This window comes from Meriones unguiculatus, chromosome 6, assembly GCF_030254825.1.
Source record: "Meriones unguiculatus strain TT.TT164.6M chromosome 6, Bangor_MerUng_6.1, whole genome shotgun sequence".
Classification (NCBI taxonomy): Eukaryota; Metazoa; Chordata; class Mammalia; order Rodentia; family Muridae; genus Meriones; species Meriones unguiculatus.
Window position 1 is genome coordinate 87,098,894 of NC_083354.1, and position 16,387 is coordinate 87,115,280.

Sequence of the window (16,387 nt, forward strand, 5' to 3'; positions counted from 1 at the left end):
GTTTTCCTAGCCTTCAAGTAATTTCTATCTAAAGTGAATAGGCCTGTTGCTACAATTTAATTGTGTTGGAGTGTTTGGCTGTAACTTAAGTGGAGATGGAGACACTGTTCAAGCTGTGGAGTCTGCTCTGCTTGGCTCTAACAGCTGGCTGCTTTCAGTCCCTTGGAGCTTTTAATTTTTCATAGACTGGGAGGATGGGAACAGCAGTAGAAGAAAGCAGGCTGCTTTATTTAATAATCTGTTTGTTTGCTGATTCCAGTAATAGCTTTGGACAGCTATTTGAACAGCTGCTTTTTAAATGCCCATTTGTTTACTGTTTAAGTTTTTAAAGCTTGTTCTTAGTGCTTACTTGTCTACTCTTTAACTAGTGTTCCTTCTTTATTAAATATATTTTAGCATGTTCCACTCCTGTGGCTTACACATACTTTGATAATATGAGCTAATTTGCTAAAAAAGAATTAAAAAATTTTTCAGGTCAAACCAAAAGTGGCTTATACTTTCTTGTCTTTATTAGTATAATTATTTTTTTAATTTGGCAAATGTTACCTTTTGAAATTAAATTAGAACTTCAGCTGTATTTAAACCACAGTTTATATTAGCTTCCCAAGTCCTGTAACAAGTAGTTCAGTCTATATACTCCAGACAAGTTGTTTTTTTAATTAAATCAAATTGTGTGTGTGTTTTACTGCATTCTGTGAAAATTAGGAAGTATACAAACACGTACAAAATAAAAAGATGAATTTGGATTAAGCTAGGAATGTTTTCGTAGACTTACTGTAAACTTCTTCCCATTGAGTGAGCACTTTATTCTGTGTTTGTATATATACAGGTGAGAGACCTGTGCATTGCTTATATGCTGGTGACATTGACTTATCTCTATATTGGTGTCCTGGTTTTTGCCTCATTCCCTTCACCTCCGTTATCCAAAGATTGTATTGAGCAGGTAAGACTGTGTGCATGCACTGTGTCTGTGTGAGTTTGTATGTGTAGCAGGCAGAACCATGCAGGAGCAAGGAGGATTCTACTTTCTTTTTCATCAAGTGACATAAAACATGCCATTTGGCTTTTAGATGAACTCTGGAATAAAGTTCTGCCTACTTGGCAGCTTGTAATGCTCAAACGATCGTGCATACGTATTTCTCTTTGTATAGACCACATGGATCTCTAAAACCTCCACCAAGGATCCACTGAGGGCTTTCGTTTTCCAAAGCTTAGCTGTGGAAATGTTCTGGATGAACCGATTTTAAGTCACCGGATTTTAAGGACAGATAGGACTCTCATTTAGAGACTGAGTACCAAGGAGTAAAATAAAGATAGGCCATTTAGATATTAAAAAGTAAGAGCCAGAGACAGTAAGAGAGAAATCCTTCTCTAAGAAGTTGCAGTGAAACATAGAGATAGTAGCATTTCAGGTATTAAAGAATTTCTGATTAAAAAAAAAAAAAAAAACATTTCACAGGTGATTTTTTTTTTTTTTTTTAAGTCACAGGAAACCCTCTGGGAGTCCAGTGTCAGTGTTTTAAGCCTTTCAGCAACATTGATAGTGTTCTCTGCAAGGAGAGAGAGGCTGCGGCTGTGTGGTGGCTGGAAACGGCTCCTCTTTGTGGAAGCGTCTTGGCTGCCTAGTGTTTGCTGAAATTTTCCTCGATAGGAATACTCCCACATAATAATCCCTCCGAGGGGACTAGGAATATTTGTGGCATTCATGGTTGAAAAGTGTAAATCTGAATTCACCTTCTTAGATACCAAACTGCAATGAAGAAAGCGAGCCTAAGTGTAAGTGCACAGTGCTAGCCTGCAAGCGTCGGTAGCGCCAGGTGACAGGCGCACGCTCACCGTGCGTGCATTCTTTGAAAGTGCCACAGCATCAGAAGAGAGAAAGCGAGAACGCTAGAGCAAAGATACAATGCCATCGAATTTAACTTACCATTTCAGTAAATTAGAAACAGGTTGGCTTATTGTATTTGAACTTTTTAGAGCCATGTTTCTTGGTCTGTCTGTTGTAAAGAACAAAGTTTTATTATTATTATTATTATTATTATTATTCTAATGTGGAGTCATCTTCAGACCAGAACATTTATAAAACAGAATATGCCAGTGTCAGATTTTGTTTTGTTTTGTTTTTATCAATATCTAAATATGTAATTTTGGTTTCTGTACTCACCTCTTGACAAGTAGTTAGCAAACAATTTGTAGATGGGCATCAATTCATAAACCACTACCAGGTATTGTTTATGTTCAAAATAAGCAGAAAATGTTGTGAACTGAGTTTTGACATGACTTCATTGTCTTTGTTGGATTAGAACTTCTTAGACAACTTCCCCAGCGGTGACACCCTGACCTTCATTGCAAGGATATTCCTGCTCTTCCAGATGATGACTGTGTACCCACTCTTAGGCTACCTGGCTCGTGTTCAGCTCTTGAGCCACATCTTCGGTGATGTTTATCCTAGGTAAGGGTTTCCCTCTTGACCAGCAGGATGTGCCAAGCAGCAAATGACTGTGCAAACAGCTCAGTTAAAAGTATGGCTGATCCTTTTGCTATAAAAAATAATTTGCCTGATGAAAATGGTTCCTAAGGATAGATCACAGTGTCCTTTTCCCAGAAGAGCTTTAAATAGAGAAGCCACTCCCTTGCCTGGTACAATTTGATGTCCATTCCTTCCAGGAGAGTCAGTCAGCTCTGATGTCTATTATATTTATGTGAGGATTTTACTGCTGCTAAGAATACCCTGCTAAGAAGTTTGTAGCACTTCTAACCTGTGTTGGTGTGTGTACTAATGAGAGCCAATACTTTAAATTGTTGGATATTAAAGCATGTGTGTTTATTAATACCTGTATATTTTTATAGAAATGTTCAATTGTTTAGAATTGAAGGTGAGACATAGAATGTGTTTAAATTATTATTTAACATATAACAAGTTTAAACTGCTGTGGAACTTTTAGCCTCTTAATGGGCATGGAGGAATTGTGCATCTGGGAAAGATCAGGTAGTTAGTTAGCCTTACCCAAGAGAGATTTCCACATAGCACCATCATGTTTTCAGGCTTCCCTGAAGATTGCTCACAGTCCCCTAGTTAACTTTTATGGTAAATGTTATTAAAAGCAAAAAGTACCTAGCTATGTTTTACTGGGGATAAATTAGCTTTGAGAGAGCAGGTATTTGAGAGAAGGTATCACTCTGTAGCCAGAGCTAGCCTGGCACTTATAATCCTGCCTCAGCTTTCCAAATGGTGGGGTTATATGTATGTTTAGAATAAATATTTTTAAGAAAACTTTCGAGTACAATTTAGGAAAACATTGCATTTATAATAACATACTAAACAAGACTCTTACTAACTCTTAACCAATATTAAACGAATAGTTCCTGTTTGTTGTCTGTCCCTCATAACATAGTTCAAGTGAAGAGCTCCTATTCCTGATATGTTGTTACAGTTCTTCTCATACATTAAAAAGCATAGCAAGCTACCATTCTAACACTGCTAATCTAGAACACTGGGGTTCAGGAAACACAAAGTTTCTGTTTGTTACTCCATTAACTCCACTGTATTTGTTTCACCAAACTAAAATAAATCCAGTGAAGTCATAAATGCAGTATTTCTGGGCAGATGCATCCCTCCTGTCTGAATGGTGGCTGTCAAAGGGCCTTTTCTTCGTGGACAGCAGCCTGAGACTTCCCTTTTGTGCTCACAGTGTGTTTCTTCCCTGTGACAAGAGCATGCCATCAGTTGCCCTGAAATCGGCATGCTCCACAGATGGTACATGCTCTTTTGGACTCAAGACTTCTTTATACTCTTAAATTCTACTACGGATTGCCAGGAGCTTTCATCTTCAGATGTGCCTGTCGATATTTAATGTAAAAAATTAAAGCTGAGATTTTTAAGGTATCTGTCCAAGCATAAAGGCCTAATTAGGTAGTAAGGGCTGGAGAATCTCAAGTGTGAGGCCAACTTGGAAAACAAATGTAGCATTCCCAAGACTGAAATTCCTCCCAAAAAATTATAACAAAACCATTACTTGTTAACATGAATAATATTTTTACGAAAAATAAGTAATTCCAAAAGTGAATTGTTTTGTAGTTAAAAACTCCTTAACGTCTGCTTTTCTGGTTTTCAGTTGAACTCTTTTTGTTTCTGCGTTGTCTGTTATACTGTTATTTCACTTAAATATGAAGAAGATTCAGCCTCGTGTAGATGTGTAGTTGGAAAAGAAGAGGTACTTTCTATACCCTTGTCAGATAATTTTTCAATGCTCATCTTCGGTGCTGGGAGGAAACTTGACACAGTGTAGTTCCTGGTTCGAGCTGTATAATCGGAAACTTGGTTGCCTTAAAACCCAGTGGGTTGTTATGAATAAAGCTGCTACGAACGTGGTTGAGCAAATGTCCTTGTTGTACATTTGAGCATCTTTTGGATATATGCCTAAGAGTGGTATAGCTGGATCTTGAGGAAGCACTATTCCTAAATTTCTTAGAAAGCGCCAGATTGATTTCCAAAGTGGTTGTTCAAGTTTACATTCCCACCAGCAATGGAGGAGAGTTCAACCCCCTCTCTCCACATCCTCTCCAACATCAAAAACTTGAGTTTTTTTATCTCAGCCATTCTGATGTGTATAAGGTGAACTTTCAGGGTCATTTTGATTTGCATTTCCCTGATGACTAAGGACATTGAACATTTCTTTGAGTGTTTCTCTGCCATTCAGTATTCCTCTATTGAGAATTCTCTGTTTAGCTCTGTTTGTAGCAGCTTTATTCATAATAGCCAGAATCTGGAAACAACCTAGATGTCCCTGAACAGAGGAATGAATGCAGAAATTGTGGTACGTTTACAAAATGGAATACTACTCAGGAATGAAAAACAAGGAAATCATGAAATTTTCAGGCAAATGATGAGATCTAGAAAAGATCATCCTGAGTGAGGTATCCCAGAAGCAGAAAGACACACATGGTATATACTCACTTATAAGTGGCTATTAGAAATATGTATACCTAAAGAAACTAAGCAAGAAGGAGGACCCTGGATAAGATGATCAGTCCTCAATTAGAAAGGCAAATGGGATGGGCATCAGAAGAGGGAGAAAACAGGGAACAGGACAGGAGCCTATCACAGAGGGCCTCTGAAAGACTCTACCCAGCAGGGTATTAAAACAGATCCTGAGACTCATAGCAAAACTTTGGGTAGAGTGCAGGAAATCTTATGAAAGAAGGGGGAGATGAAAGACCTGGAGGGGACAGGAGCTCCACAAGGAGAGCAATGGAATCCAAAAATCTGGGCCCAGGGGTCTTTCTGAGACTGATACTCCAACCAAGGACCATACATGGAGATAACCTAGAACCCCTGCACAGATGTAGCCCATGGCAGCTCAGTCTTCAAGTGGGTGTCCTAGTACTGGGAACAGGGACTGTCTCTGACATGAACTCAGTGGCTGGCTCTTTGATCACCTCCCCCTGAGAGGGAGTAGCCTTACCAGGCCACAGAGGAAGACAGTGCAGCCAGTCCTGATGAGACTCAATAGAGTAGGGTCAGAGGTAAGGGAAAGAGGGCCTCCCCTATCAGTGGACTGGGGAAGGGACATGGGGGAGGAGAAGAGGGGAGGAAGGGTGAGATTGGGAGGAGACAAGGGAGAGGGATGCAGCTGGGATACAAAGTGAATAAAGTGTAATTAATTAAAAATTTAAAAACCAGTGGTTCTCTCTTGCTCCTCTGTCCTGAGTGATTTGTAACATCATATTTGGTGAATATTAATTCACAGAGTTCTGTAGGTCTCTCAAATGTTCAGACACTTCTTTATACATCCCTCAAGCTCACATCCATTAATATCACTACCAGTTTCATCCCAAGGAGTCTTTACATTTTGGAAAACCATCAGACTCACAATAGCAAATGCAAGTTCTCTGAAAACCTAGCTTTTACCGAAAACTCAATTGTAATTGTCAGCAACAAACACTGCCTGTTGTTTTCCTTAACAAGCTCATCACCATTCGCTTGAAGGAAGTGGCAGTTTCTCACCAGGCGTGAATGCCTGCTGTCCAGCCTGCGTCTCGAGAGAAGGTAGCATTTGTTGAGTCAGACAGTTTGGTCCAGCTCTGCTGCACAGCCGCTTTTCCTCAAGACCTCCATGTCCTTCAGTGTGCAGATGTGTTTGATCGCTTCCCGTGTGATCACACAGAATATTTTTAAAAACGTACACTCCAAGGTTGAGATTCAATAAACTGAGCTTTGTTCCTTGCGCCCCACGGGTGGCTGGAAGGCAAACCAGGGCCTTGAGCATGTTGAGCCAGTGTTACCCGCTGAGCTACATCCCAGCCTTCTCATGGACACAGCTAATAAGTTTTTCTTGTTTTACTTTCTCTTGAAAGTGTTGGCAGCAAAACTCCATCATAGAATACAGATATAGCAGATATATGCCTTTGCCTTGTATGTTGCTTTTGTAAATCATACAGTGTCTTGCACTGTTATGAGAACAGTGTTTACCTCAAAGTCTTCCTGAGACGGGATTCACGGTCACACTTGGAGAACAGGCCACTACTTTGGAAAGAAACAGAAGTTGTTTTTTGTTTTGTTTTTGTTTTCCTTTAGTAAAACAACAAAGGTCCAGAAAGTTGAAGGGTGAAATTCTGGGTGAATAATAAAATCTTGACACCTAATATCTCTGTAATTTGTCAAGATTTTTGATAACCAGCTACTAACATTAGTAATTTTCCTTACTTTTTCATACATTGACAATATTCTCCTCCATATCCCCTACCCTCCATTTTTCCCTTTAGATTTTCTTGTTTAATGGTAATTCTGCTAGCTTTTTTCCAAATTGTTTAGGTAGTTTTTTGTTATCTACATAAATAGTAGTGTTATTTTTAATAATTTTTCCGTGTTCTGTCAGATAAACTGTTGATTTTTTATTCTACTATTTTCTTATTTTTCTATAACAACTACCATAATAGGTTTCTTCATGTTTTGTTTCTCAAAATATTCCAAACAAAATTGTAGATAGACTGTGCATTCTGCTGCATACTACTAGTTTGCACTTAAAACATTTGCCTTTTTATATAATTTTATATAATTGAATTACCAGAATTAAGTAGTAAGTTTCAGTTTTGCTGGCAGATTAAAGACATTTAAACATTTAAAGATGTTAAGGATGAATTTTATTGTCCTAAAAATTGATTATACTTTACCTGTTTCATATCTTTTCTTTCATTTAAACTCTCTTCTACCTTCTAGCATTTTCCATGTGCTGATTCTTAATTTAATAATTGTGGGAGCTGGAGTGACCATGGCCTGTTTCTACCCAAACATAGGAGGGATCATAAGGTATGCTTGGACACCTCATGCTTTGTTGTCATTGTTGCTGTCAATTTTTAAAATTGTTTCATTATTATTATTAGTAGTAGTAGTAGTAATTATTCACTTTGTATCCCAGCTGTAGCCCCCTCCCTCATTGCTGTTGATTTTTTATTGAATTTTCTGTAAGTGTTTAATACTGGTAGTGTTCAAGTATCCTTTCTGGTATTTGTTAGCATGCTCATTAGATTTCATTGTCACTGACCTCTGTTAGTGAAGGGACTGTGGGAGAGTGCTGTGTGGAGCCTGTGAGAGACAGTGCTGTGTGGAGCCTGTGGGACGGAATGGTCTTAAAATTTCCTGTTAAAGTATTCCTCCAGAAAATGGACAATTGCCTGCTTCTGTCAACAAACTCTTTTTTTTTTTCTGTCACAAACTCTTATGAATTTTTTTCATCCTTGATTATTGCACTTAATGTCGTGGCGAATCCATCTTTTCTTCTTCATACACAGATGCTACCAATCCCTCACAAACCTGGAATGACTTTATAAAGGTCAAAAATGGAGATAAGGGATGTAGCTCATTTGGTGGAGTGTTTGTCTCGCATGCACAAGGCCTCAGGCCCCGTCCCCAGCGCCTCGTAAAGCAGTGTGGTGTTGCAGTTTAAGAAGTAGACGCAGGGGGCTGGAGAGATGGTTAAGAGCACTGTCTGCTCTTCCAAAGGATCCGGGTTCAGTTCCCATCACCCACATGGCAGCTCACAACTGTCTGTACTGCCAGTTCTAAGGGATCTGACATCTTCACACTAATGCACATGAAATAAAATTAAATAAATTAAAAAAAAAAAGTAGATGCAGGAAGATCAGAAGAGGAAGGGCATCCCCAGATGTATAAGGAGTTCAAGACCAGCAAGGTCTACCTGAGACCCTTTCCCAAAAAGCACCAAAGATGAAAGCCTGTCTCCAGATAGATCTGAGATTTAAGGAATGAATAAAAACTCTTTACCAGGCAGATATTATAAATACAAGCAGGAAATAATATTTTTATTAATTTAAAATGAAATAAGCTTTAAACTCAAATGTCAGTAACAAATGACAAATTTTGTTTCCAAATGAGACTGAGTACAATTTAAATCTCAACTGTATTTACCTTAATTATAAATCCTCAAAAATGCAGTAAGACTATTAATGCAGGAAGTTTTTTGTTTTTTGTTTTTTGTTTTTTGTTTTTTTGCAGATATTCAGGAGCAGCATGTGGCCTGGCTTTTGTGTTCATATACCCTTCTCTCATCTATATCATTTCCCTCAACCAAGAAGAGCGTCTGACGTGGCCTAAATTAGTCTTTCATGTTTTCATCATCATTTTGGGCCTGGCGAACCTGATTGCTCAGTTTTTCATGTGAAAACTGTTTTCTCAAGATTTCTCATGGTATTCTGAACCTTGGCAACAGTTCTGCATAAAAGAACTTGAAAATGCTGTCATTGCTGTAATGCTAAGTGTTTTTCTAAGATAACTGGAAGCAAGGGAAATGATAAGTCTGCTGATAAGTATTTTTGTACTGGAGTGGGGAGTAATAAGGACAGTCTTTCCCACAGACCCTCATTTATATGTATCCAGGTAAAAATGCAGGAGGAATCACTCTGATTTTTCTGTTGATAAGTACAAGGTAGGTGGGTATGTTTTGCCTACAGCAAGGAATCTCAGGGGTCTTGGGCTGAGGCATGTTGCCAGGCCCTGTTTCTGATTCAGTGTACTCTCTTCCTCTCCTTACTTGCTGGACTGTTTCTACAGTTTTCCCAAACCTGTGCTGTTTCCAACAGTAAAACATATACCTCATTTTAGAAGAAGTTTCCATGGTATCATTATTAATGGAATGAATTCCTAACCAAATACTAATCTGAAGAGCAAAAAGTTAATTAAATAGTATCAGTCCATCAGAAAATATATGCAAAATAAGGCCAGTGGGATAGTTGGTACCTGCCAGTGAGCACTTAGATGGTAGAGTAAGAGGAACCCAAGTTTAAGATCATCCTTAGTTTCATGGCCAGCTTGATTGTCTTTGGTGATGTTGTTTGGGGGGGGGGTATTTTTTGTTCTGTTTTGTTTTAAGACAGTGTTTCTCCGTGTAGCCTTTGCCGTCCTGAAACTCATAGTAGCAGAGGCTGGCTGTAGAAAGCCTCTCTCTTCTCAAGAAAAACAAAAGAAAATATGCGTCGGATAAACTTGTGCAGAGTTGTGGCTGTCTGACTCTTAACTGTAATCTGGTTTCAGTGGCTTAGACTGAGGTCACAATTCCCAAGCCAGATACCAACACACGAACAAAGGTGGTTGTCCTTATAAAGCTAGGGGACTCTTGCTTCCTGTGCCCTTGAGAATCGCATGGACTGTCCTGAAGCTCCATGGAGGAAGCACGAGCAGAGAGGCAGGTATCTGAGGCTCTCCAGAAGGAAAAGGGAATAGCTAGAAAGGACTTTGCCCAGCGTATTGAGTCATCCTAGTTCAGGTGTGTCCTTCAGGAGCCGACACCATCTGCTGCTCCTGTAACAGGAAGGGAAGAAAAACTCCTGACAAGAAGATTGAGAAATCCAGATTCTTAGAGTTAACACTCTTTTCAACACATTTTTCTTCTCAACTATGAGCTAAACCAGAATCCAGGTGTCTGCCTCCATGTAACAGTCTGTGTTCTACCCACAACTACAAACATAGATTTCTCTAATTTTGGCTAAATTGTTTAAAATGTATCATGATTCTACTTTTTAGGACACCATACAGATTTGCGTCATGTCCTTCCAAAACAAACAAACGAACAAAACAGGTGAAATGGTTTTTATAAACCCCATAAGCAGCCCTAGTTTTAAGACCAGGTTTAATTTCTTTCAGCTTAGCTTTAATCCTATTAGAGCACAGCTCTATGTTTATAAGGAGCTGTAACTCCTAACACTTTTTAAAGTCTCATGAAGACTGCCAAGCACATACACAAACTGAATAATATGAGAAACTGTTGCACACCCATCCCCGGGTGTGATAATCATAGGCTTAGCTGAAGTTGCTTTACCTGCTCCCTCCCGCTTTTTTCTTTCTACTGACATATTTAAAAACCAACCTCAGACATTATGTCATTTCATTTCTACAAACCTTAATATTCGGCTAATAGCCCAAACCTTGAACCTAGTTACATTTATCATGGAGCTGGCATTAAAAGCTCTAGCTAGCAGAAACTTCTGTGGAAGCTAGGTTGCATGGGCAAGTGCCTTGCTGCTCGAGAAACCCTGGAATGGTCATGATTGCAGTGTTGTTCTATTACGAGACATTGGAGGCAGAGCTGGTGTTTTAAGACATCTCCCTGACTTAATCTCTGTATGTTCTTAGAAGTTTCTTAGAAGTCTCTGAGAATTTTAGAGACAGTTTTTACTGCTTTTATTCCAAAGACATTCTTGAATGCTTTACCACAACAAAGATGTGTTATGCTTTAACAGTCAAAGATGATTGGGTATGTGTTTGCCCATTTCATAGATAAAAGAAACGTGGCAAGGGATGCTACCCTCTGGACAGAAAATAATATGAATTTATGCTTCTGTTTTCTTAAGGAGACTCAACAATTTAGACCTCCTAAATTGTCCTGTTAAACAAGCCAAATGGCTTTGTCTCCTTAAGTTTCTTTCCATGAGACTCCTTGGCCTGTTCCTTGGCTTAGAGAACCCTGCATATGACTGCGTGTCCTGGCTCAGAATGAGGATAGGATAGGAACCCACACGCAGTAAATCTCACACTTTCTTCTTTGAACTTTCTGATTAAACTGCTTTCACTTCTTTGCTCTGATGTGGCTAGCTTCTTTAAACACAGAGCTGAGGACACTAAGATTTAAAATGAGTTGTCTAGAGAGGTCTTCCTTAGAAATCCTGGGGATGAATTTGGGCTGTGCTAATATTAAGCCAGAAAGGGCAATCGTGCAAAGTCATTGCCATCAGCACACTCCAAAACTGTGTTTGGAATAAGGACTAAATGTACCCATTGGAAGAGACTGTTTTAAAGGGAAGTGCTCCCTGTACATTGAATGTGTCTTAGAAATGCTGTGTGGTGACTGAGCAGCACACAGTCACTGTGGGCTTGTTTTCTGCTTCCACTTGAAACTTAGCAAGAAAATGTTTGATGTGTGTTTTTAATTATCGTTCCCTTAATTATTCTGTTTACAGTATGGCATAGCCAGCAGTGCTCATTGCTCTGGTGGAGCTAAAGCCAGGAAAGACAGCATACATGTCCTAAAGGAACTTTTAATGTACTGAAGAAAGAGTGTGCTCAGCAGTGCACAGGGCAGTTAATGCTGAGGATGGTTGGAGCAGCTCGTGTTGGGGGAGGAGGGAGTGGCAAAGGAGGACAGACGGTTCCGGGACAAATCACATTCAGTGTGCTCACCAGCAGATACAGTGATCTGTTACATGTACTTGTTTCTATTGGGGCGGATTTCCCCTGAAACATATTTTGTGATGTTTAATTGCTCTTTATGCTGTTATTCTCTCATCTTTATTAACCCTGAAGTATTTATCCCCTATGGCTCTTGAACAGAAAGCATCATTGATTAATGTAGGATGTAATTAGTAATACACTGGGTGCTACAAACATTTATAGAGTTTCCAAAATTTTAATTTCTTCAAATATGAATATTTAAAATGTCAACTGTTTACATTCATTGATGTAATAGTGTTTTGTTTTGTTTCTGTTAGTGTGATAAGATACTATGACCAAAAGCAAGAGTTGATTTTGGCTGACGGTTCCTAAGAGGGAGTCTGTCATGGCCTGGAAAGCAGCAGAGCAGGCACCAAAGCAGGGCTGGCAACTCACATTTCATCTACACATAGGAAAACAAGAGCGCAAGTGTGGTGAGTCTATAAACTCACAGCCCACCCCCAACCCCCCCAGTGACTTTCTTCCTCCCGAAACAATGGGGATGTGTGATTTGTCTTTTTATAGAGAAGAAATTAAATCGGAATCATTTTAAAGAAAAATATCTCTGGAGTTTTGTTTAGTGAATTTGGCTAGGAACCACTGTTGCCTCCTAGCCCCGGCCACAGTCGGAAGCAGCTGGGCTCCATCCTCTGCAGGGCCACGTTTCCCAGGTGACTGCCTGGTCTCACGTCAGGCCGTAGGAGCCAGCCTTAAGATCCTGGCCTCGCAAGGCATATGTCACATTAACGGAAACCTAAAAGGACCATCCCAGGGACCCAATGTGCTCTCTCCCTCTAGGAACACTTTTCATGGATGTGGCACTGTAGGTAAGCGTTACCCAGCTTCTGACCAAAAGCCCTGGGGCAGTCAATAACGTTCCAGAACCTTTTACGCCAATAAAGAACACTAATTTTCTGGCTTCTTTGAGTTACTTTTTTTTCCAAATACCTTTTTTTTTTTTTTTTTTTTTTGTATTCTCTAAACTCTCCTGAAAAGGTAAAATAAGACTGTTTTAAAGGCCAACGGTGGCACCGTGTTTCCCCCAGGCTGTGCCTCACAGTTCCAGAGCAGGCGTGAGGAGCACCCTTCTGACATTCCCCCCGACTCTCAATCCCACACAGTCCAGTCATGGTTAGTCATGGCAGTTCTAAGGACACACTTCTTTAACTAGTCAAGATTCCACTTAAATAGAAAGTAATATTAGTTGCTGTTACCTAGGATTTTCTTACGTACTCCTCCCCCCCAAAAAATGTGGGGGCTAGAGGTGTAACTCAGTAGTATGGCACTTGCCTAGCAAGTATGAGGTTCCGGGTTTGAACCCCAGCAACACAAAGAGAAAAAAAAAATGGGTCAGTCAGGTTCTGGATTAATCATTCAGTCCTTACGTACTCACCGGATGCCTGACCTTGCACAAAGTAAGCACTGAGCATGCTGTGGTGAACAGGCCAGGTGTGAGCGTGGCCGTGGAGTGTCCTTTGTCCATGCTGTGACCCAGCCACTGAGTCACCTTCCTTAGGTGCCACCCAAGGGCCGAGCTTCTGCTCTCTTGGGGCTCTGTCTCCGCTGAGGACTTTGGCACGTGAGTGTAGAGTGTAGAGTGTGGGACTTCCTGAAGGGAGTCATGGTTTTCCGTGTAAAAACGCTTCCACATCCCAGCACTTAAATTATCTGTACAAACCAGAAGGTCCCTCCCACAGAAGGACAAATATGAGTGACCTGTTGAAGGGACAGAGTTCCAAGCGAATCACTTGCGTTGTTGCTTTACTATTTACTCAGCAATCATAACAATTTTCCTAAGCGATGTCTAGGATAAATCATGACAAAGAAGACTTGTAGAAATAGCTGTACACATTGCCACAATAGACCTGCCTGCTATGAATCTTTAGTCTAGATAAGATGGATACCTTTTACTATGTTGCTACTGCTACTATTATTATTTAGACTCTTGTAGGCTCTCCTGACTTTGAACTTACCACATTAGCCAAAGATGATCTTGAACTTCACATTCTCTTCCTCCACCATGCCCAGGTGAGGAAGACCTTTGGTTGCAAGGACAGGTCCAGATTTTATGCCAGCTGTCCCCTTTGCGGTTTAGAGTTACCTCTTCAAGGAAGAGCGCAGAATCTGGAGCCTTAGATAGGAAGTCACCCATACAAATGAGGAACCCTGATTCAGCTGTGTTAGCTTTAAGATTAAGTATACACAGGCCATTGGAACAGCCAGGAAGCGTAAGAAACCAGAGGAAGAATAATGGGCATTATGCCTGAGTTTCTTTGTGACCTGGAGAGCTACTCTTACCAAAGCTGAGCCTTTATTTCTGGAAGGGCCAGATTAGGTGTCAATCTAGGAATGGTTAATTTGAGATCCGAATAGGACATTTTTCTTTTTCAGAGTTTGTGCCTGGGGATGAGTCTTACAAGCTATTACTTTTTTTTTTAACTACTTGTTTTATTGTTTTGAGGCAGAGCCAACTCTGTAGCCCTCTCTGGCCTGAAACTCTGTAGAGCAGTCTGGCCCCAGACTTGTGCAATCTCCTGCCTCTCTACAGAGTTCTGGGATTGCAGGTGTATGTCACCACACCTAGCATTTTTTTAAAAAAATCTTTATGGAGATAATACCCTTTTCAAAAAAATACTAATTTGCAAACAGTGATTCAGCTTTATCTGACAGATGAGAAACTTGCAGGGGCTCTTGATGTAGGAAAACAACTAAGGCAACATTTAAATAAAGTATGATTTCTTTCTTTATTCTGTCTACATCAGTAAAGAATGTCTCCATTAAAGATGAACTTTAAAGGACTAACTGCTTTAGAAAATAAATTGGAAATTGATGTCATTCTTTGAAGAAAGGAAACTAAAACTTGATTCAAATAAACAATCTTAATTATTCATCAGTGCCATGCATGCTGAGAGCCCAGGCCAGGGCAGAAGACTGATGGTCCTCTTTGGAAACTTAAGACAGTATTGTCCTTCCCAGGACTGCCAGACTCTGCTTAGTCTGAGGATGGCTGTGCCTCTCCCCATGAAATCCTTCCAGCCACAGTGGAAAAGTGGGCATGGGCTCTGAAACAGAGAACTACAAATTAGCAGAAAACAGCTCAAGAACAAACAAGTGGCCACAACACGACCCAGACAGACCTCGGAAACACACTCAGTGAATGCAGTCAGGAGTACAAAACACATACCATCATGTGCTGCTCTTCATATGACCTGTCAAGAAAGGCAAGCATGTAAAACCAGGCAATGTAAAGCAGTCATTTCTAGAGTGGGCATGGTTTAAAGGTTACCCCTAAATAGCCATGGGCAACTTCTCAGAAATGCAGGAATGTCATAGACATGGGTTGTGCTGTTGGTTATACGCTATCATACTTTTAACCGAAGCCTACTGAAATAGCTGAGAGGTGGATACACATCTCTTTACACTTTATGGGGGAAATGAGAACACTATGAGAATACTATGTAGCTATTTAAAATAACTTCACAGGTGTGTAGCAAATGCCAAAAAAGATCTGTAAGGTCAAAACTACATGTGGGAAATTTAAAACCTTTGTTTAGAAATATGCATGGGAAAAGGGGCTTGGAGCTTAACAAATATGAACACTGGTTACTTCTGGGTGTACCTTTTTACTGTCGTCTTTGTTTACTCATTGTTTAAAATGTTGAAATGTGTTGTTTTGTGAGGTAAATGTAATAAATGCTTTTTCTTTTTTAAAAAATCATTAGCTGTTATCACTTAAAACAATAGATACTTTTAAAATGTATTTATTATGTATTATAATTTATTCATGCTGAAGCCCCCTCCGTCATCTTCCAGTCCCTCCCAACCTCCCACTTCTTCCCTTATGCCCCTCCCCTAGTCCCCTTCTATTTGACCCTAGCCTATCCGGTCTCATCAGGACTGGTTGCATTGTCTTCCTCTGTGACCTGGCAAGGCTGCACACCCACACAAGGAGATAATCAAAGAGCCAGCCATTGAGTTCATGTCAGAGACAGCCCCTGCTCCCCTTACTAGGGCACCCACATGGAGACTGAGCTACCCATGTGCTAAGCGTCTGAGCAGGGGTCTAGGTCCTCTTCATGCATGGTCCTTGGTTGGAGTATCGGTCTCTGCAGGTCCCCCTTTGCCCAGATTTGTTGGCTTTGTTGGTCTCCTTGTGGAGCTCCTGATCCCTCCAGGTTTTTCGATTTCCATAAGATTCCTTGCACTCTGCCCAAAGTTTGGCTATGAGTCTCATCCTCTGCTTTGATACCCTGATCAGTAGTCTTTCAGAGGCTCTCTAAAGATCATCCTGAGTAAGGTAACCCAGAAGCAGAAAGACACACATGGTATATAGTCATATAAGTGGATATTAGACGTATACTATAGGATAAACATAGTAAAATCTATAGTCCTAAAGAAACTAAACAAGAAGGAGGACCTTAGGGAAGATGCTTACTTCTCATTCAGAAGGGCAAACGGGATAGACATTGGAAGCAGGAGAAGACAGGAAACAGGACAGAAGCCTACCACAATAGGCTACCTTTTTTGATATTAATAGCAAAAATTCTGCCAGGCATGTTAATGCATGCCTTTGATCCTAGGATCTCTGAGTTTGAAGCCAGCCTGGTCTACATATCAAGTTCCAGGCCAGCCAAGGCTTCATAGTGAAACCTTGTCCCCCAAACA

At 40.2% G+C, this 16,387-nt stretch overlaps 1 protein-coding gene across 5 annotated transcripts in view; it reads left to right on the top strand.

Moving 5' to 3' along the window:
* The window catches only part of Slc38a9 (solute carrier family 38 member 9), a 79,847-nt gene extending 64,410 nt beyond the window's left edge, over positions 1–15,437 (top strand). For 4 of the 5 annotated variants that reach the window (XM_021653862.2, XM_021653861.2, XM_021653860.2 and 1 more), the window contains 4 exons: positions 830–943; positions 2,304–2,452; positions 7,220–7,309; positions 8,516–15,437. In XM_021653862.2, the coding sequence (XP_021509537.1) occupies positions 830–943; positions 2,304–2,452; positions 7,220–7,309; positions 8,516–8,681 (519 nt within the window). In that variant the 3' untranslated portion in view covers positions 8,682–15,437. The remainder of the gene's footprint in view (positions 1–829; positions 944–2,303; positions 2,453–7,219; positions 7,310–8,515) is intronic. The other variant, XM_060385721.1, reaches the window with a different exon arrangement.
* Positions 15,438–16,387: the final 950 nt, after the last annotated feature.